At 38.8% G+C, this 22,081-nt stretch overlaps 1 protein-coding gene across 2 annotated transcripts in view; it reads left to right on the top strand.

Annotated features, from left to right (window-relative positions):
• The window catches only part of JMJD1C (jumonji domain containing 1C), a 214,613-nt gene that overhangs the window by 164,142 nt on the left and 28,390 nt on the right, over positions 1 to 22,081 (top strand). For both annotated transcript variants that reach the window (XM_060768929.2, XM_060768928.2), the window contains exons 9-16: positions 2,620 to 2,795; positions 3,020 to 5,193; positions 8,411 to 8,612; positions 9,122 to 9,336; positions 10,831 to 10,983; positions 11,153 to 11,242; positions 13,960 to 14,087; positions 14,271 to 14,484. In XM_060768929.2, coding sequence (XP_060624912.2) covers positions 2,620 to 2,795; positions 3,020 to 5,193; positions 8,411 to 8,612; positions 9,122 to 9,336; positions 10,831 to 10,983; positions 11,153 to 11,242; positions 13,960 to 14,087; positions 14,271 to 14,484 — 3,352 coding nt within the window. The remainder of the gene's footprint in view (positions 1 to 2,619; positions 2,796 to 3,019; positions 5,194 to 8,410; positions 8,613 to 9,121; positions 9,337 to 10,830; positions 10,984 to 11,152; positions 11,243 to 13,959; positions 14,088 to 14,270; positions 14,485 to 22,081) is intronic.

Here is a 22,081-nt window from a genome sequence, read left to right as displayed (position 1 = left end):
GTTTCCACAAGGTAGGTTAAGCTTTTTTTTTTTTTGTCACTCTACTCAGGACAGATGACACGGTATATACATAAGCTGACCCGAATATAAGCCGAGGCACCTAATTTACCAGAAAAAAACTGGGAAAACTTATTGACTTGCGTATAAGCTGAGGGTGGGAAATGCAGCCGCTACGGGTAAATTTCAAAATAAAAACAGACAGCAATAAATTACATTAATCGAGGCATCAGTAGGTTAAATGTTTTTGAATATTTACATAAAACTGTAATTTAAGATAAGACTGTCCAACTCTGATTAAATCATTATTCTAACCTTCAGTTTAAATGTTCTTATGTATCCTTCCAATAATCACCATAGTTTATTTTAACTATACATTTTGGTGAAAATACTGTGTGTATTAGACATGTGCGCAAAATTCATTCTTACAGTTTCTTCCATTTCTTTGGTATCTTACATTTATTTGAAAGCACAAAATGGGAAGCCCCCTCCGCACACAAAATCCAGCTCGACACAAAAGCCTGCTTTGTGTGGAGCTGAAACTGCACACTCTTCTCTTTGTCCTCCACCCTCCCCTGCACCCACAATGCCCTGCATTCACTCATGGGAGTCGCGGCCGAGCCTCCCGGACCTCAGCATCACGGTGGAACAAACCACCACCCCTCCCTCCTTTCCGGGCATGTGTGCGTGGTGAGGTGTGTGACTGTGCAGGCACTTGGCTACAGGCAGGCACTGACAGGCATGCACACACTTTCCAGGCCTGCCTGCGCCCTGCCACACACACATACACACATTTCTTCCAGGGAGAGAGAGTGTGTGTGTGTGTGGTGTGTGGTGTACAGACACTGACAGGCAAGCACACACTTTCCAGGCTTGCCTGCAGCCCACCACACACACACACTCTTTCCAGAGGGAGTGTGTGTGAGGCGTGGGGTGTGCAGGCAGGTCTGGAAAGCTTGCACACGGCTGCAGCCAAGTGCCTGCACAGTCACACACCCCACCACACACACACCCTGCCGCCCGCCACACTCTCCGAGCGGAAAGGAGGGAGGAGCGGTGGTTCCTTCTGCCCTGATAAAGCATGCTTGCTGAGGTCCGGATGTGGGGCTGCTATGACTCCCATGAGTGTATGCGGGACATTGCGGGTGCGAGGGAGGGAGCGAAGAGAAGAGCAGCTCACATATGCACGTACCTGCTAATAACTGCCAGGCAGCTGAGCACCTCAGGAAGGGAAGCCAGTGGGTGGGACCTCCCCCCCATGGGCCAATTTTCAGCCCCAAAATAAAAGAACTGGAAACAGCCCTCCCAATTTCAGGAGGCATACCAAAAACGGATCAAGCCCCACAACGAAAGTCCAGAATCAAAACAGGACAAGCTTTGACCCGAATGCATGCTACTAGTGTGCATATGAATAAGGAAAAGTGGGAAAGACTGACACCAAGAGAGGAAGAGAGGAAGGTGCATTCTGTGTGAGAGAGGAGAGTGGGGTTGCTGTGTGAAGAGGTGAGGGTCCTTTCAGCCCCCGCCTTCCCGCCAGGACTCTCACCCGAGTATAAGCCAAGGGCGGCTTTTTCAGCGTAAAAAAGGGGCCTGAAAAACTATGCTTATACTCAAGTATATACAGTGATTCCTTTTTAAATAAGAGCTAAATCAAACTTGTTTTTTGAGGTTGATTTTTGACTAAAATGTCTAAACATATACATTGATATATGTTATAATGACCAACTTGTCTTCGTATCTATTTCTACTAATTGTTCTTTGTATTGGTCTAATTTTCACATCACAGAAATTTCCTGTTGCTGAGAATTCTGTATTACTCTTAGCAAGAAAAGTGTATGGGGCATGCTGTTCTCTCTCCCATGCTCAGGAATGAGTTAAACAAATCAGATAACTTTTTGCTTGTAATTTGTTTAACATTGCACTATACCAGAATCTCTAGCTTATTACCTTCTGAAAACTGGACATTTTAAAACAAGGGGGCAGATGTAATACTAAACTAAATGATGGGGGGAAATTGCCAGATTTGATTGGCATTGCCACTGGCAGTAAGAACCAGGAAGTGGAATATTTGCTCAGTCATAGTAAGCCAAAACTCAGCAATTCTAACTTACTGTAACAAGTGATACTCTATGTTTGGGATGGGGTGGGTTGTAATTTTGAATGATAATTTTATTTCATAACAGGCAAAGCTAACAAGAGTAAAAGGCCAGTTTATTTTAGTTTGTGCTTGATTTAAAACAAAAAGCACTTCCAACACATTTGCTTAGGATCCCAGAAGGATGTAGTAAATCTCTAAAAATAAAAACCGAAATAATAAGCAAACAAATTATAAATCTTTTAGTATATTTTTGGCCAAAGCTTGCTTCAGTTGCTCAAAATGATACTATAATATTTATAATGTTTTATTTGTTTACAAATCATTGATTGGCTTCTGAACAAACTGCAGATTATAGCATTTCAATATTTTAAAGTCCTTAGTTTGAGATCTCATAACTTACTTGTGCCCCTTGCATCTCAACCGTAATGGGAAAAAATGCTGCTATACTGATGCTTTAATAAGAAGGGATAATTATGTTTAGATTTCAGTAGTAACTGTGAAGTCTATTTTGTTAACATTAATAGAATACTCCTAGTCCGTGGTTACATCAGCCCACTCCTGTGACCTCAGCGGACAGTCTTGGGTTACTGAGTCACATACCTGTAAGACCATCCAGTGCAGAGCCTCATCGGCCAGTCAAACTGACAACACATTCTAGTCCTCCATTGTCGAAAAGCATTGTGGATCATCATCGTAAAGAGTAAGTTTGCATTGTTTAAATCTATAAGCACAGATATAAGATAACACTGAAAGTGTGGAGCAGCCTTTCTTATGGTTTCATCATGTGATTGAGATCAATATTAAAATATTATGAAGAAGTTATTAGCATTAATACACTTTGTTTAACATTCGACCAATAAAACAGTTTAACCAGTTTAACTTGCATCAGCATTAATCTAGTGTTGTTTTCTATATTTTGTACAGAGAGCTGGAAAGAAAAGGGATTTTCGAACCTTTACGTTCTGTTGCAGCTGCTCCAGCAAAGTTGGATTTAGAACATAACAGAACACTGGCTGCGAAAGAAGGCCATTTGCAAAGACACTTTATAGACCCATTGCAAAGATCACCTCAAGAGACTGGAGAGAGACTAAGCAAATATAAAGAAGAACACAGGCGAATACTTCAAGAAAGTATTGAGGTTGCTCCTTTTACAGCTAAAATCAAGGCACGTGAGGGGGAAAGGGAGACTTATTCCAGAATCTTGCCATTATCTTCAAGCCCTAAAAGCCATGGAGCAAAACATGAGAAAGATTCAGAACTCTATAAGATGAAGCACTCAGTACCACAGAGCTTGCCTCAAAGTAACTACTTTACCACCCTATCTAACAGTGTAGTGAATGAACCACCGCGGACATACTCATCCAAAGAAGTTTCAGGTGTGTGTACTGATAAACAGAATAGTTGTCCTTCAACAGCTGCTGCTCAGTCTCTTACTTGTTACAATTCATCTCTTTCAAAACCACCACCATTGATTAAACACCCACCGGAAGCTGAAACCTCAATAGGCAAGACAACTGATCAGCTTTTACAACAGGTAACTTCTCATTCAGTTAGTGCTTTTAGAAATGACTCCAGAAGTCCTACTCAGTTGTCAATTTCATCCTCAAGTGCACTCCGAACAATGCCTGCTTTACACAGAGCACCAGTGTTTCACCCTCCAGTCCATCATAGCTTGGAGAAAAAGGAAGGAAGTTACAATAGTCTTTCTCCTCCAACCCTCACCCCAGTTCAGCCAGTGAATGCAGGCAGCAAAATTCATGAATTACAAAAGCCTCCAACTTTGTTGCCTGAGCCAAAAGAAGCACAAAATGTTTACAAGAACACTATGGAGCAAAAAAATTCAGATATATGGAAGAGTAATAATGTTCCAAATCATGATAAAATGGAATGGCATATTGATCGAAGTAGTGGAAAATCGCCATCGGCCACTGCTTCTGTCATTGTACGTCCATCTTCAAGTACAAAGTATGATACTGTATCTGTAGTGCACTCAGCTCCTAAAGAACGAGTCACTGAGAGATCATTGACAGGGACAAACCAGACAGATGGCCTGAAGCCAGCAGAAGTCAGAGAGACTGAATGCATCATTCTGCCAAATGTGAACTCAGACACAATTCATGCCCAGTATGAGAAGAACTTTCCAGCTGCTTCCCAAGGCAGCGTTCCCAGTTCTGTCACACCTACTACAACTATGCTGTGCAGTACCAAAACGGATGTAACCACATCTGTGGCTTCTACTGGCATTCCAACCATGGGCAGTTCAGAAGTGAGTTACTGTTTAGCCAATGCAGCAGCAGTCTGCTCTTCAGTAGAGAGTACTGCTTCTAGAGCCATAAACCAGGAAGTAGCACACATACAAGAATGTGGTGTCAGCACCACACCTCCAGTTGCACTAGCCTGCAGCAAAATGGAAAGTGTTCTTCAAGCCAGTTCAGTCTTCTCTGGAACATCTGATTTTATTCACTTGAAAAAACACAAAGCAGCGCTGGCTGCAGCTCAGTTTAAAAATATCAGTGCCAGTGATACAGAGTGTAATGCTGTGAAAAATCCAATATATTCCGCCTCTGTTTCCCCAGACAGTACTGTCATCTCTAGTACAATAAACAAAGTGACTATTGTAGGCAATGGGCAAGTTTCCCAGACGAGCCAAGCAAACTACCACACAAAACTAAAAAAAGCTTGGCTCACAAGACATTCAGAAGAAGATAAAAACACTAATAAAAAAGAGAATTCAGGGAACAGTGTATCAGAAATTATCAAGCCATGTAGTGTTAACTTAATAGTTTCGACATCAAATGATTTGCAAAGTAACATAGATAGTAAAATCCTTGGGGAAAAGCTTGTGAAGGAAGAGAAACACACGCGGAGAAAAACAAAAAGGACTTACGAATCTGGTTCTGACAGTGGAGATTCTGATGAAAGTGAGAGCAAATCAGAGCAAAGGGCAAAACGGCAGCCAAAGCCAACTTACAAAAAGAAACAAAATGATTTGCAAAAGAAAAAGGGAGACACAGAAGAAGAAGTCAAACCAAATGGTGTTCTCAGCAGGAGTGCCAAAGAAAAAAGCAAACTGAAGTTACAAAGTAGCAGTGTTAATAGTAAGTATATAGTTAGTTACCTACAAATTGAAATAGATAAGAAAATTGTCTTGTCATTCTTCTGTTCTTTAAAGAAAAAAAAATCTATGCCAAGAAAATTTGCATTCAGAGATTTAGCATATTTATTTGTTTATAACATTTATATTTCACCCTTCTCACCCCGAAGAGGACTAGGGCAGAGCACAATATATAAAGGGCAAACATTCAATGCCAGCACAAAAAATCCCTACAAACATACATAGATACTAAAATCAGTTATCTTCACATTAAAATCAACTGTTTAAAACTGTCTCAAATCATTCATATCAAATCCAATTAACAGGATACAGTTTCCTATTGCTGCTTTATTGCACTGTCCCAAAGGCTTGGTCCCATACATTGCATAATTCTGCTTCTGATCTTAGAGATAAACAAGGAACCATAGATAGGCAGCATCAGATTTGAATGCCCCTCACCTCTCAAGGTGTTATCATGCCATCCCCACACGAGCTCTTAAGCTAGACTTAAGATTTAGTAATGCATCCTTCCACCACTCCTTCCCCATTAAAAACTGTATCAAGATGCTGAATTCAGTATCTCAATTCTGTAATTAAATATGTACATTTTGAATTAGGGAATCTATAATCATTACTGGCTGTTTCTCTGCTATATGAAAAGAAATGTTTAAAGGTGTTTATCCAGCAATCCAAACTGTGTTACCTCTATTTAAACTCTCGAAGAGTTAAAATAAGCGAACAACTTTAAAAAAGCCATTGGACTTGTTAAAATATGTTTGAGAAAGATAAAAATAAACTACCTTTATACATGCTCTACATAAAATAGTAATTAAACTCACAGTCTAGCACCAAACATATTTCAGCTACATTAGCATGTTTTATACCTGCCCCCCCCCCCCAAACTCTTTGCATGTTTAAGTTCCTTCTGGATGAATAGTACCCTCCTGTTACAGATGAACTCTGAAAAGGACCCAATCCACACAAGAGTAAGGAGGAACACATAAGTGTAAAGCATTCAGAGCCTGACTTGTGGTTTGACATTATGTCTGAACTGATCCATTTCAGTTGTAGCTTCTGATTGAAGGAAAGCTAACTCATAACTAAGAACGTTAATTTTAGCAGCATTATTTACAGTGAAGCTGATTGCAAATTGCACGCACTACAAAAATTGTTTTAATCCTGCAATGATTATAAAAGACCTGATTAAATGAGCAACTCTTGTTGCCAAGAGTACCAAAAATGGCAATTTTTTAAAAAGGAATATGGAAGTATTTAAGGGCTACAGTTGTACTGGGTTGTATTTCACTCCATGTGAATTGCTCTTACTTTTGTTTTTGTGTTGTCTAGCAGATCTTTCTACTCTGTTCCAAGCTGAGAATATGCTTTTTGCTTTTTGTATTTTACACCTAGTACAAGGGGGTTGTGAGACTGGTACAGGATTGTTCCAAATGTAATACAGGAGTGGACAACTCAGGAGGGTTTGGGATCATCTCTTTTCCTTTTTATTTTTTTGCCTTCCCTGGACTAAAATATGCCTGCCCAACCACCCCAATTTCTGTGGCCGACTTTTCTCCTGAAATAGGCTTTAACAATCATAACAGTAACTGCTTTAATTTTTACTACTGCTTTAATTTTTGTACTCTGTCTCCATATCCCCAAAGGTATTCGGGGCAGCTTACATTGGGAGCCCGAACAGCATAATTAAAGTATAACACATTAAATATATAATGACAACATAAAACAAAATAAAACAATAGCATTATAACAAAAGTATAAAAGCAAATATCAAGCAACAACCAATGAACTCTGCAATAAGAAAAACAAAAAACAAACTTGTATTGATCTTCAACTAGTAGAGTTAGAGATATACTGTTGGACCTGGGAAGGCAGTGAATGTCTAGTAACTTGCTTTCTTTTTCTCCGTCCTTCCTTTATTTTTTGTGGTTGCTTTCCCATCTAAAGTCTCTTCTATTGCTTCTGTTGCCAAGGAGACCTGATTTCCTACGTATTTCCTTGGCAATGTCACCATCATTGAGAAAGCAAATACTTATATTTGGTTGAAATCATTGTCACAGTTTCAGAACCCATTAGTAGTTAGGATTTATTATCGATTCAGTATGTGATACAGATCACATTGTTTCGATCTAGAGCAGTGGTTTTCAGCCTTTGGTCCTTCACTTCTCATAATCCACCATCATTGGCCAAATATTGAGAACCCACAGTGTTGAGGGAAATTTTTTACAGTGCACAGTTATTTTCAGTGTTGAGAATTGAACAGATTGTATGCTTTTCTTTGCATTGTGTACTGGTTTGCAGTGGTATATTTTGGCATGTTTTCTCCATGCAGACTTCCCTAGGTACATAAAAGCATGGGGAAAACATCAAATGAGCATTGTGGTAATTCCAAAATCAAAACAGCTACTTAAACAAGTCTTGTATTACTGCAAAATATAAATATGAGCCGCTGGTTCACATAAAACTTTGAAGGCACGAGTGTGCCAGAGTGGGAGAAAATCAGAAGGATGCATCAGTTGGATTTTATTGGCAGTGTTCAGTGTGCAGAGAACTTTTAAGACACACACACACTATATTCAACAGCTGCATCATTTAAAATGGAAAATGTCTCAAAATTAAAAAAAAATAAGTTTCTGCCTTTCTGAAATTGGTGTTTTTAAAGAAGTTTTCGTCATAGAGTAGTGTGTTAACAGATTAAAATGTTTATTTGCGCTATGCAGTCTATTAGGGAAACATTCTTTTAGAACAAGTACAGAAGATTAATTATTTGGAAAGGATTCCACTTTTTATTGCTGATTTGTTTTTTTTCAGTATTTTTACATTTGTCATGAGATAAATAAGCATTTGCATTCTATACCGCATTGTGTATTGTCGAATAGAGGCAGACCTACAGAAAAGATGTGCTTGGAATTAAATATTTTCTTACATTTAGTTGATTACACTGTCATCTTGTGTTCCACTGTCAAAATAGATTACACTGTCATCTTGTGTTCCATACATAAATTGATAACTAATAAGAATAACTAGAAAAGTAAATTACCTCAAATTTAAAGATATTATTTTATTTAATCAGTTGAAATATCATGGCTTACTTTTAATCCATTCATTCCTACATCAATTTTTCCTGAGATCTAAATATTGTACTTTGATTAGTTTTATTCCCTCCTCTCTTTTTGGCTCCTCCTAAATTGTTGACATTTTTGCAGCTGGCATACCACGTTCAGTGTTGAAGGACTGGCGCAAAGTAAAGAAACTGAAACAAACCGGAGAATCCTTTTTGCAAGATGACTCATGCTATGAAATAGGACCCAACCTACAAAAATGCAGAGAATGCCGGCTAGTCAGAAGTAAGAAAGGTGAAGAAGCAGCTCACTCACCAGTGTTCTGTAGGTTCTATTACTTTCGCCGGTAAGTGATTTTTACATTATATGCACACACACACATTCTTTATTCCCATTTAAATTCCCAAGTCAGATCCATTGACTTCTTGGTAATTTTGGATATAAGCAACATCACTGTCAAAACTTTGTTTTGGTAAGAATATCTTGATACCTATTGTATAGCGTTCTAGATATGCTCCGTATATTGATAAATCCCTACACATCCTTTCCAACTGATCAGTTTTATCAGTCAAACTTGAAGAAGCCTCATGGTAACAGAGAAGATTGAAAGGAACCAGTAGTCTAAATTTTCAACTTGTAAAAGGTAATTGAATCTCCAAACTTGCCCCAATCAACATTGATCTTTTAGTTTCCCAACAGTGCCTCTTCTTCACAAGAGAACAGATACGTGTTTTCTCATAGTGCATTTCAGCAACTTGGAACATTAGAGAGTTGTAATAATGGGATCATTTGATAAAGTTAAGTTCAGTTAATGTACATTTGATTCTTATTAAAATTCTGCATTTTGTTTTGTAGGCTTTCTTTTAGTAAAAATGGAGTGGTTAGGATTGATGGCTTTTCCTCTCCTGATCAGTATGATGATGAAGCAATGAGTTTATGGACGCATGAAAATTATGATGATGATGAATTGGACCTGGAAACGTGTAAATACATCTTAGAACATATAGGTGACAAATTTTGTGAATTAGTGACATCTGAGAAAACAGCCATGTCCTGGGTCAAAAAGGATGGTAAGTCCATTAGACTATGTTGCAATATTCTAGCATGTTTCTAAAAATGGCCCAGACCTCATGTTCTTTTTAAGTAATTTCCATAGTTCCATGAGATCCAATAATTAATTGAGGTTAAGTAAGCAGAGCATATTGGCTTTTTTGTTTGCTAGCCAGGAGAAAGCTTGGCACTTGTGCCATCTTTTTAGATGCACTTCTACAAAAGATGACTAGTTTCTTTTGTTTCTTATATAACTAATGCAGCTGTCACCAGACACCAGAAAAGTATCTTACATGGAGCCAAATTATATTAAGTATACATTTGAAGGGGGGAAATCCTCCTCCTAGTGTTATATGACAGGTCATGTTTAAAGTCTTATTCCAGGCATTCTGAACCATAAGTATCTGTGTATCAAGAGTGTCCCAACATCTATAGTTTTCTGTAGGTTCATCCCCAGCGTATAAGACTCTCCCCCCCCCCCCCCAAACTTTTCCAGTTAAAATATAGAGTTTGGGATATACTTGCTATATAAGACTACCCCTCATCCAACACACACCAAATAAAAATGTTAAAAAATTCAGATTTGATTTCAATATGGTAATTTTCTTATTACCGTACCTTCTTCTCTGCCTCTCAGATCTCGCACGTGTGGGCCTGCACTGCTTCACTGCAGTTCTCAGGAGCAAGATCTGAGAGGCAGAGAAGGAGGTATGGTAATAGGTTACAAGTGTGGGCCAGACAGGTGAAAGAGCCGTGTTTTTCTGGGCACAGCGCCGCTCTATCTTTTTTCCATACCCCGGGTGTCCTGGACGCCTGCAGCTTGCTCCTCCCTTCACACCTTCCCTATGAGGTACTCCCTCATCTTGTCATCGGGACCGCATTAAGTCACTTTTTCCCACAAATCCTGGTGAGTGGATTTTCTTCTACTTTCATACAGTCGCTGCATACAACTGGAATGTGCTGTGACCACAGATTCTCCAGTCCGGCTCTGAAGTTTCAGCATCTGGCCTATAAGACAACACCCGGTGTATGAAACGACCCCTGACTTTTGAGAAGATTTTCCTGGGTTAAAAAGTAGTCTTATATGCAAGAAAATACAGTATTTCACTTGAACATTGCCTGTCAATGTTTTCCTTGAGAATTGCTTAATACCAGTTTAGAAATAATAGCCTAAAGTTCTGCCTGTTCCTTTTCCTATCCAGTCAGGACAGAGGATAGTTAGTCATTTAAGCATGATGCTTGTGTTTTGTTCTATTGCATTATCAGGCCCAAAAATAAGATCTTTTATTACACTGGCACAAAATTGCTCTAGTTTTTAACCATGTAAATCTGCATATCAAACAATTATAAATTGTGAAAGTTGTACAAAAACCTGTACTTGCCAGTTTCTTTCCAGTTGCTCAAAAGGAAATAACAGCAAGTTGATTGGTGAAATTTTCATTTCAGTGCTATATTTTTACAGAGGCTTGCCTTTAAATTTCAGAACTTTGTCTTCTGTTTACTCTGTCTTTCAGCCAAAATTGCTTGGAAGAGAGCAGTCAGAGGAGTCCGTGAAATGTGTGATGCCTGTGAAGCCACCCTGTTTAACATTCACTGGGTTTGCCAAAAATGTGGGTTTGTGGTCTGCTTAGATTGCTACAAAGCTAAAGAACGGAAGAGCTCTAGAGGTCAGTGTTTTTGTGTAGGAATCAAAATATACTCAAACATTTTAGAGTTATTTATTTCATGTTTTAGCATTGTGCTTAATTTTCAAAGTTGAAAAGTTGCTCTGGAATTGCTTTATGTAATTTTAGTTTATCCAGTTACAGCTGTTATGAACTGTTAATGTCTTCACAGATAAAGAACTTTATGCATGGATGAAATGTGTGAAAGGACAACCCCATGATCACAAACATTTAATGCCAACTCAGATTATTCCTGGATCTGGTAAGATCACAAAAAAGTCAAATTTCTTTATATTTTTATTGCATATAAAATTCTTAATAAAAATATGATGGTTTCTAATTTTTGTACCATCATTGAGTATTAGTATTGCAAGAGTAAGAAATCTGTCACCCCTTTCCACCTGTTACTAAGGAGGCTGTTCAGACCTTGAACCGGTGCTTGGCCGCTGTGTCGGACTGGATGAGGGCTAACAAATTGAAGTTGAATCCAGACAAGACAGAGGTCCTTCTAGTCAGTCAAAAGGCTAAACAGGGCATAGGGTTACAGCCTGTGTTGGATGGGGTTACATTCCCCCTGAAGATGCAGGTTCGCAGCTGAGCCTGGAACCCCAGTTTTCGGCAGTGGCCAGGGGAGCTTTTGCACAGTTAAAAGCTTGTGCGCCAGCTACGTCCATACCTTTGGAAGTCTGACTTGGCCATGGTAGTCCACGCTCTGGTTACATCCCGAATAGATTACTGCAATGCACTCTACGTGGGGCTGCCTTTGAAGACTGTTCAGAAATTACAACTAGTCCAGTGGGCGGCAGCCAGATTGCTAACTGGAGCGACATACAGGGAGCATGACACTCCCTTGTTGTGCCAGCTCCACTGGCTGCCGGTCCACTTCCGAGCTCAATTCAAAGTGCTGGCTTTGACCTATAAAGCCCTATATGATTCTGGCCCAGCTTGCTTATCTGAACCCATCTCCCTCTACGTTCCGCCTCAGTTTAAGTTTATTTATTTATTTATTTACTTTATTTTTATACCGCATTTTCAGCCTAATTCGGCGACTCAATGCGGTTTACAATGCAATTTATATAACAATAACAATTCGTTAAAACACAACATACACGACAGACAATACAAGACACACAACATGGTCATCAACGCCTCAGTAAAAATCAGAGTCCGTTCTCATATCCTTCTACCATTCCTTTGTTCATTCATACCGTCTTCATGAGTTCAGTTGCCTTGTTGCCCGAACGCCTGTTCATAGAACCACGTCTTGACCTTCCTCCGGAACTCCAGCAACGAAGGGGCCTGCCTGATGTCTGCGGGTAGGGCATTCCATAGCTGAGGGGCCACCACCGAGAAGGCCCTGTCCCTCGTCCCCGCCAGCCGCGCCTGCGACGCAGGCGGGACCGAGAGCAGGGCCTCCCCGGACGATCTTAACATCCTCGTCAGTTCATAGGTGGAGATGCGTTCGGAGAGGTAAGCAGGGCCAGAACCGTTTAGGGCTTCATACCGTCTTCATATGAACCGTTTAAGTTCATCCGGGGAGGCCCTGCTCTCACTACTGCCAGTGTCACAAATACGTCTGATGGGGACGAGAGATAGGGCCTTCTCGGCTGTGGCACTCCACCTGTGGAACTCGCTTCCCACTGAGGTAAGATCGGCTCCGTCCCTCTTGTCATTTAGGAAGAAATTGAAGTCGTGGTTATGGGACCAGGCTTTTGGACAACAGACATAGATAGCACTTTGGACATGGAATTGGATATGGAATTGACTGGAATGCTGATATGTCTATTAATGTTTTTTACTGTTTTAATGAATGTTTTATTTATCGTTTTAATTGTTGTTATATTTCTCTGTTATATGTAGTGGCATCGAATGCTGCCAAATGTAAGCCGTCCTGAGTCCCCCTTCAGGGGTTGAGAAGGAACGGGATAGAAATACTGGAAATAAATAGTAAAAGCCATCTTCTCTAGTGGATGTAAAATTTTAATCCAGCAATTTGAAGAAGAGCACCTCCTTGGGTCTAAAAGAGGCTGCCAGGACAAAAACATGGAAGAATTACGGCTCCCTTATACAGAGTGAGAATCACCTGCTGCTATTTGAGGGATCAATTGTAGCTCTTGAAACCTTCACTCACATTCCCAGAGCCTCAAGCACTCTCCCCCGAAGATTGCCATCCCAAAACCTTTTAACCCAAAAGTTTTACATTTGCATTAGGTTAAATAATGATGTTTTAGGGAGTGCTCTGAAGCAAAAAAAAGTTTCCAAAGCACCCCCAGAAGTGACACAGCATCACTTATTGCCCAGAGGCACATTTGTAATCTTTTGGAGTCCAGTAAATCTGGAAACGAGACAGTGTCACTCCCCAACTACAGAGTGTACCCATGCCTGCCTTAATGCATGTGGAGTGCATTTTTAGCTTTTGAAATAGAACAGAGAAGAGAGAATCTGAAAAACATCCTTAGCAACCAAATATATTCTGTGACCACTGGATACTCTGATTGAAAACTTACAGAATCAGTCTAACAAAATGTTTAACACAAATTACACTATGTAACAAAATATGAAAATTTTTCGCTTCCTGGTATGAAAGTAGTTGTTATATTCCAGAAACTTTGCTTTTGTGGCTGCCACAAACTATGTTGAATTGGGCAAGATACGGTGAGATATTCATTGAAAACTATAGCAAAATATGCTGCAGGATGTTCTGCAAAAACAGTTTTTGTAGTTTAATCACCCTTTTCCATGTTTCTATGATATATCCAATTAGGAAATGACATTTAGAAATACAGGAACAAATATTGTGTCACATGGTGTTATATCAGGATTTATTCTGCATTTTAGAGTTGGATTATTAATGGTAAAATTTATCCTCCAAGTTTGATCATTTTCTTTAACATAGGAAGAAGGTAGGTATAATTTCAGATTGAGCTTGAAAACAATAAAAAAATTATGGACAAACTGATGGTTGTTTTCATATTTTAGTTTTAATGGAACTTCTTGAAGCAATGCATACTTTTAGAGAGAAACATGAAATTAAATCCCATTGCCAGTGTACCAGCAAACAGAATTTACAAGTTGGAAAGTTGCCTTCAATGAATGGGGTATCTCAGGTATGATCAAATGTCTTAATTTGTTCAGATTTTTATCCTTTTTAAGGCTGTAATACAATGTTCAGCTTAATTATTTTCAGTGTACTTTAATGAAATGTAATGAATAGATACTGTATTACTTCTATAATAAAATTGCTGTTTTAACATATGCAAACGATTCAACTGAATTGTTATATCTTTCAGATTTTACAGAACGTTCTTAATCACAGTAATAAAATTTCTCTGTGTATAACTGAGTCACAGCAGCAGAAAGTATCTCAAAAAACGGAGACAAATGGTAACACAAGTCCTGGCAGTGCTGTAAGCACAGATGGCAAGTTAACTCCACCGGAATCCCAGTCACCACTGCATTGGTTGGCAGATCTAGCAGAGCAAAAAGCTAGAGAAGAAAAAAAAGGTGAATAATAGGAATTTTTTTATTAGAAAGCAAATTGTGTATCTATCTATTTCTTTCTAATAGTAGATATAAAATGTTGAAAGTATTTATATTTCTGTTTCTCTTAATGCCATAACATTCTTCATGTAGTTCTGTACTTCAAGAGATTATTCAACTTAGCTTCACGTATTTTATCAGTATGCAATTTTTTATAAAAAGATATTCATATATACCATATGTGGAATTGGCAGGAAGGAACTCATAAGGGGGAGTGGATTGTCATTTTGGAGTAGAATAAGGAGCATTTTCCCTGTTGCTTGCTACATGCCAACCTTTGATGGGACCGAATAGAAGCTGTGTGAGGCCACCCCTTTTCCCTATCACACTCCTTGCTTCCTTACTCATTCATAATGCAAACTGAGGTAGCAAGAGTGCATGTTTAATTTGTCTGGTCTGATTACTTGCAAAGGGCCTGATCACTTAGGCAGGCCTTCAGCGAAGAAATCTAGACTGAAGTGTCAGGAAATGTCAAAAGTTTTATCAACTGGAGGAAAGTTCAATATAACCCAACAAGATACCACATTAATGTACATTGTTTAATATGAATTTATTTAAGGTGTTTTATGTTTCTTGATAATTCATTTGTTTTATATATGTGTTTGGATTGTTGCTTGTACAATATTAATATGTTGGAAGCTGCTTTGACACCCTTCGTGGAAGAAAAGTGGGATATAAATAAAGGTTTATTATTATTATTATTATTAGTAGTAGTAGTAGTAGTAGTAATATCCTCACCCCCTTTCACAGGAGTTCCTACTTAGAGTTTTTTCTCCAAAGTAACTCTTCCTATCCCTCACCTATATGAACTTTACTGAGAGCTGTGTGAAACAAGCATTGAGGCCACAGCATTTCAAAACAGTAACCGTACACTTCAGATTGACTTTCTGGTACTGCCAGAAATGCACCAAATGTCTTTCTCTCTCCTCCCCCCTATAGTTCTAGCTCAATGCTCTCTGTATTCAGGTATTTTGTGCAGAAAATGCTGTCTTTTAACCTGGGAAAAAAACCCTAAATTTAGAAGTATAAGAATGGAGTTATTTTTCATGTGCACAACAAGAAAATAACAGTACAATTCTTACTGTAAAGTTGTATGGTCATAGTCCAATAGAAACAGAGGCACGTGAATTGCCCCAGTAGTCACTGAACAAGACCGCCACTTTGTGTTGAATTGTGGTCATGGATACATATGGCAATCAGCTACGATTGGCTTTAACCCTTTGCATTCCAACCAGATTGGCAGGATCCAAGATTCTTTTTCAGTTAAGCCTTCAAGCCCCTGCTCCAACAGGTTTTTTTAACTGGCCTAACCAATCAATCATTCTTGTCCTTCTTTGAAAAAAATTAGAAGGCAAGGGTGTTAGTACGTATAAACGACAAGAAAAAAATAAGGTGAGAAAGACAGTGGCTCCAAAGTGGAGAAGAACATTGCAGAAGCAGTGATACCTTGCCTTATCTCAGAGCTTATACAATTTTGAAACAGCAGCTCTAAGGCTATGGCTCCAAAGTGGAGAAGCAATTATATCTCTCCTGGGAAGCTGAAACCAGAGCTCTAAAGCAATGGCTCTAAAGTGCAGAAGAACACTTCAGAAACAGTGATATCTCTCCTAGGAAGCTGCAAGTGCCATTTGGAAAACCACAGCTCTAAAAAAATGGGCTGCTTAGAAGCAGTTTGTCTCCAGCCAAGCATGCTCAGTGAATCCCAAGCAATTGTTGATAGATACTAGCATTAGAAATACAGAAGGAACAAATCAGACATGCCAGGATTTCAGGGGATACAGAAGAAGATATAAAAATATCTCTTGGATGGCCACCAGCCTGCGTGTCTCTGGAGAAGGAGGTCTTAAGAAAAATTCGTGCTCTTCTTCTGGATGGGAGAGTCACTTTGATATTACCAATTGCAGCATGGCAAAAGCTGCTGATGCTGATTTATATTGGTCCAACTTACAGTATCTCACAAACGCTAAATTCTTAACCAACATGCAGCATACTTAAACAGAGAAAGTGGAGCATGCTAGACAAAGACTACCAGCATTTTTAAAATTTTAATCCTTACATTTGGCCCTGCCACAGGTTTTTAAATGCGTCGTGTCATTATTGTATAGTTTTGCTTTCATAGAATCAAAGAGTTGGAAGAGACCTCGTGAGCCATCCAGTCCAACCCCCTGCCAAGAATTGCATTCAAATCACCCCTGACAGATAGCCATCCAGCCTCTGTTTAAAAGCTTCCAAAGCAGGAGCCTCCACCACACTCCGGGGCAGAGAGTTCCACTGCTGAACGGCTCTCACAGTCAGGAAGTTCTTCCTTATGTTCAGATGGAATCTCCTCTGTCTTAATTTGAAGCCATTGTTCCGTGTCCTCGTCAGCAAGGAAGCGGAGTTGTTATGAGTTATTTATTGTTGTATTGTTGTTATGTTTTATGATGTATTTGGGCTCAGCCTCTTGTAAGCCGCACCGAGTCCTGCGGGAGATGGTAGCGGGGTATAAATAAAGGTTTATTATTATTTTATTATTTCAAAGGTTCTTCATGTAACAAGGCATCACCAGGCGTTTCAGGGATCAAACTTTGATTCTTTGATTCTAGAGGCAAAAACACTTCCAATATATTTGTCAGATCATTCACCATTAAGAGTAAAAGTAAAATTAGAAATAGAGAGAAAAGAAAGAACCTGGAGATATAATACAATTTTAAACAGTAGAGAGCAAGAATATGAAATGATAAGGAAAGAAATAATCAAGTATAATCAAGCAAGGCTGTGATAAGGGGCCACTGTATAAGTTTAGAGGCAAATCTCAGAAGGCGATGGAGGAATGAACAAGATAAGAGACTAAAAGAAATAGAAGTCTTGCAGGTTAGACATAGAAGAACTAGGGATAGAAAGATCTGGATAGAATTAAAGGAGAAGAGAAAACAATTAGAAGCTTTTGAGGAAATGAATATAATAAATAAGTATCTATATGTTAAAAGTTATTCCCAAAGTTGGAATATAAAATCAATGAAGAAGATGACTTACTATTTGAAAAAGGAAAAGGAAAAAACGTGGGTAAAGAAATTTAAAGATGAAAAAGGGAGAGAACAAGAGGAGCAAAGTAAAATTAGGGATATAATGGCAAAATATTATAAAGATTTATATAAGGAGGAGAGGGTAGTGCAAGGGAACATAAACATTAGAGAAAAAATTGTAGAGGAAGACAGAGAGTTATTAAGTCAACCAATAACACAAGAGGAAATATTAAGGGTAATTAAAGGGTTAAAGGGAGCTAAGTCACCAGGGCCAGATGGATTCCCAGCTGAATATTATAAAGCATATATTGAAGAATTGGCACCACATTTAACAGAGTTGTTTAATAAAATATACACTAAGCAAAAAGTCCCACAAACCTGGAAGGTATCAGAAATTATTACTATACCAAAAAAGGGAAGAGATTTAACACAACCAGGGTCATACAGGCCTGTTAGTCTATGTAATCAGGATTACAAAATATTTACAAAAATTTTAGCAAAAAGATTGGAAACAATAATGCCAAAAATAATTAAAGAAGATCAATATGGATTTGTGAAGGGAAGAAAAATTGGGGATCCAATAAAAAAATGTGGTAATCGCAATGAATCATGCAAATTTGAATAAGGAAAAAATTGGAATTCATAAATTGGACGTTTACAAAGCCTTTGATAAGGTCAATCATACATTTCTATTAAGTGTATGTCAACAGTTGAATATGGGGAGGAAACTGGAAAACATTGCAGCAACTGTATAGTAACTGCAAGGCAAGAGTAAGGGTTAATGACAGAAGGACAGGAAAGATACCCATTTTAAATGGTACAAAACAAGGGTGTCCATTATCCCCCACCTTATTTGTAATAGAGATAGAAATACTAGCCAAAAGTATTACCAAGCACCAAGTGGACAGGATATAAAATAGAAAAGGAGGGAGGAAAAAAGGAAAAAATAAAGCTGAATCTCTTTGCCGATGATGCAATTATTATTACAAATCAACCATTAACCATGATAAAAGATATGATAAAAAATGGAAGAGTTTAAGAATATATCTGGATTATTCGTTAACATCAAAAAATCAGAGATACTATGTCTTAACACCCCACCAAAAGAACAATTGGAGATTAGGAAAATATCAGGATTAAAATTAGGATCAAAGAAGCTAAAATATTTAGGAGTATGGATATACAAAAATCCAAAGAGTATAGTTAAGGGGAATTACAAACAAAAGTGGAAAGTAATAGAGAAACAACTTAAGAACTGGGAAGGGAAAACATTAACAAGAGTGGACAGAATAAGGGCATTGAAAATGTTCATAATACCGAAACTATTATACTTATTCCAAACCTTACCAAACACAGTAGAGAGGAAGACGTTAAAGACATGGGACAGAAGAATAATCAAATCAAATCAAAATACTTATTTCGGTCATTGACCAGCACAGAATAAGAATATGGGCAGTTGGCAGGAAAAGACCCATAATAAGGGACAAATGGTTAAATGCAAAAGAGGAAGAGGGAGGCTGGGGGATCCCAAGCGTGGAAGTTTCTCATGATGCATATCAAATCCAAAGATTGTTGGAAATACAGTATACGAAAAAAAGAAGGTAAATATGGAGAAGTTAATAAATAATATTAAGGGAAAGGAAATAATATTTAGGGAATGGAAGAGGAGAGAGGAAACAGAACTTAAGGAACCCTTTAAAGGAACAATAAAAGTGTGGGGGAAAAAGAAATAAGAAGTTAAATCCAGGCAATGAGAATAAGATGGCAACTACATGGCAAATGAATTATAATAATGATGAAATTATAGGCAGAACATTGAGATTGATTGAAAGTAGAGGGAAAAGGTTAGTAGAGGATCTATATAGAGAGGATGGAAACCCCATAGAACAAAAAGAAATTTAGAATTGGATAGGGTCAGGGAATTGGATTCAAAGCTGGGCTATAAGACAGGAAATTTTTAGATGGGAAAAATTAGAGAACAGGATAGTCCATTGCATTCAAATCACCCCTGACAGATGGCCATCCAGCCTCTGTTTAAAAGCTTCCAAAGAAGGAGTCTCCACCACACTCCGGGGCAGAGAGTTCCACTGCTGAACGGCTCTCACAGTCAGGAAGTTCTTCCTCGTGTTCAGATGGAATCTCCTCTCTTGTAGTTTGAAGCCATTGTTCTGCGTCCTAGTCTCCAAGGAAGCAGAAAACAAGCTTGCTCCCTCCTCCCTGTGGCTTCCTCTGACATATTTATACATGGCTATCACATCTCCTTTCAGCCTTCTCTTCTTCAGGCTAAAAATGCCCAGCTCCTTAAGCCGTTCCTCATAGGGCTTGTTCTCCAGACCTCTGATCATTTTAGTTGCCCTCCTTTGGACACATTCCAGCTTGTCAATATCTCTCTTGAATTGTGGTGCCCAGAATTGGACACAATATTCCAGGTGTGGTCTAACCAAAGCGGAATAGAGGGGTAGCATTACTTCCCTAGATCTAGACACTAGGCTCCTATTTATTGATGCAGGCCAAAATCCCATTGGCTTTTTTTGCTGCCACATCACATTGTTGGCTCATGTTTAACTTGTTGTCCATGAGGACTCCAGGATCTTTTTCACACATACTGCTCTCGAGTGAGGCATCCCCCATTTTGTATCTTTACATTTCGTTTTTTTTCCCTAAGTGGAGTATCTTGCATTTGTCCCTGTTAAACTTCATTTTGTTAGTTTTGGCCCATCTCTCTAATCTGTCAAGATCGTTTTGAATCCTGCTCCTGTCCTCTGGAGTATTGGCTATCCCTCCCAATTTGGTGTCGTCTGCAAACTTGATGATCATGCCTTCTAGCCCTTCATCTAAATCATTAATAAAGATGTTGAACAGGACTGGGCCCAGGATGGAACCCTGCGGCACTCCCCTCGTCACTTCTTTCCAAGATGAAGAGGAAGCATTAGTGAGCACCCATTTAACCTATTACAGATCCACCTTACCGTAGTTTTGCCTAGCCCACATTGGACTAGTTTGTTTGCCAGAAGGTCGTGGGGGACCATGTCGAAGGCCTTACTGAAATCCAGGTACGTAGCGTACATGGATTTATCAAAAACAAGTCATGCCAGACTAATCTGATCTCTTTTTTCGATAGAGTTACAAGCTGGATAGATGCAGGGAATCCACGGCATTCCCTGCATCTATCCAGCTTGTAACTCTATCGAAAAAAGAGATCAGATTAGTCTGGCATGACTTGCTTTTGATAAATCCATGTTGACTATTAGCGATGACCACGTTTGTTTCTAAGTGTTTCCAGACCACTCCCTTAACATCATTTCCAGAATCTTGCCTGGTATCGATGTGAGGCTGACCGGACGGTAATTGTTTGGGTCATCCTTTTTTCCCTTCTTGAAGATTGGGTCCACATTGGCCCTCCAATCTACTGGAACTTCTCCCGTTCTCCAAGAACTCTCAAAGATGATTGCCAATGGTTCTGAAATGACTTCCGCTAGTTCCTTCAGTACTCTTGGGTGTAGTTGATCTGGCCCTGGGGACTTGAACTCATTTAGAGCAGCCAGATATTCCTGGATGACTTGTTTCCCTATGTGGGCTTGGATGTCCTCTAATCCCTCATCCACTCCATCTTGCTGAGGTTGAAGATGACTTTCTTTTTGTGAGAAGACCGAGGCAAAGAAGGCATTAAGTAGTTCTGCCTTTTCCCTACCCCCTGTCAGTATTGCCCCATCTTCTCCTCGAAGAGGCCCTATCGCCTCAGTGATTAGGAAATGTTTGAGAGGGGAGAAGAAAGTGGCAGGAGATCTGTACAACCAAATTATAACAGCAAAAGAAGAAGTAATAGAGGAAATTTTCCAAACATGGAGATTGGACATGGAAATTGAGAGGGAAGACATCCAAAGGGAAATAAGTAATATAGCAAAAGAAAAGTATAATGTATTAAGGGAAGCAAGAAGGAAAATGTTACAAAAACGGTACAGAACTCCTGCACAACTTTCACGCTTTGCACCAGGGATCAAGGATAGGTGTTGACATGGCTGTGAACAATCATATGTGTTTAATCATATGATATGGGAATGTGATCAAGTGCAAGAATACTGGAAAAGGGTTAAAGGGGAAATCAATAAAATGTTAAATTTACAAATAGTAATAATTAATAGAAATATACTACATGCACAGATAGCAGGAGTGAAGAATATACAAAAGGAAAAATTGGTTGACAAATTAATTGCGTGCGCACAAATTGTTTTAGTGAGGGGTTGGAAAGAGAAAACAAAATGGACGCTGATTAATTGGTATAACTATATAGTTAATATGTTAAATGTGGAAATAACAAATTTCAAATGGAATAATATAGATAAAATTGAAAAGGTTACAATAACTAAGAGGATGTGGGAACCAGTTAGGAATTATTTAGAGAATGTGTTAAGATGTGGAGTAGAAAAATTAAGACTGAGACTGATATTTCAAATGTAACTTCTGTAGTTTGATGTATAAATGGCATGTACAAGGAGGGGAGGGTGGGAGTGGGAAAAACCAATAAAACAATTTTTAAAAAAGGGGATCCAACTTTG

This window comes from Anolis sagrei, chromosome 3 (assembly GCF_037176765.1).
Source record: "Anolis sagrei isolate rAnoSag1 chromosome 3, rAnoSag1.mat, whole genome shotgun sequence".
Classification (NCBI taxonomy): Eukaryota; Metazoa; Chordata; class Lepidosauria; order Squamata; family Dactyloidae; genus Anolis; species Anolis sagrei.
Note: the sequence above shows the minus strand (reverse complement) of the source record. Positions and strands in the feature narration are given on the sequence as shown.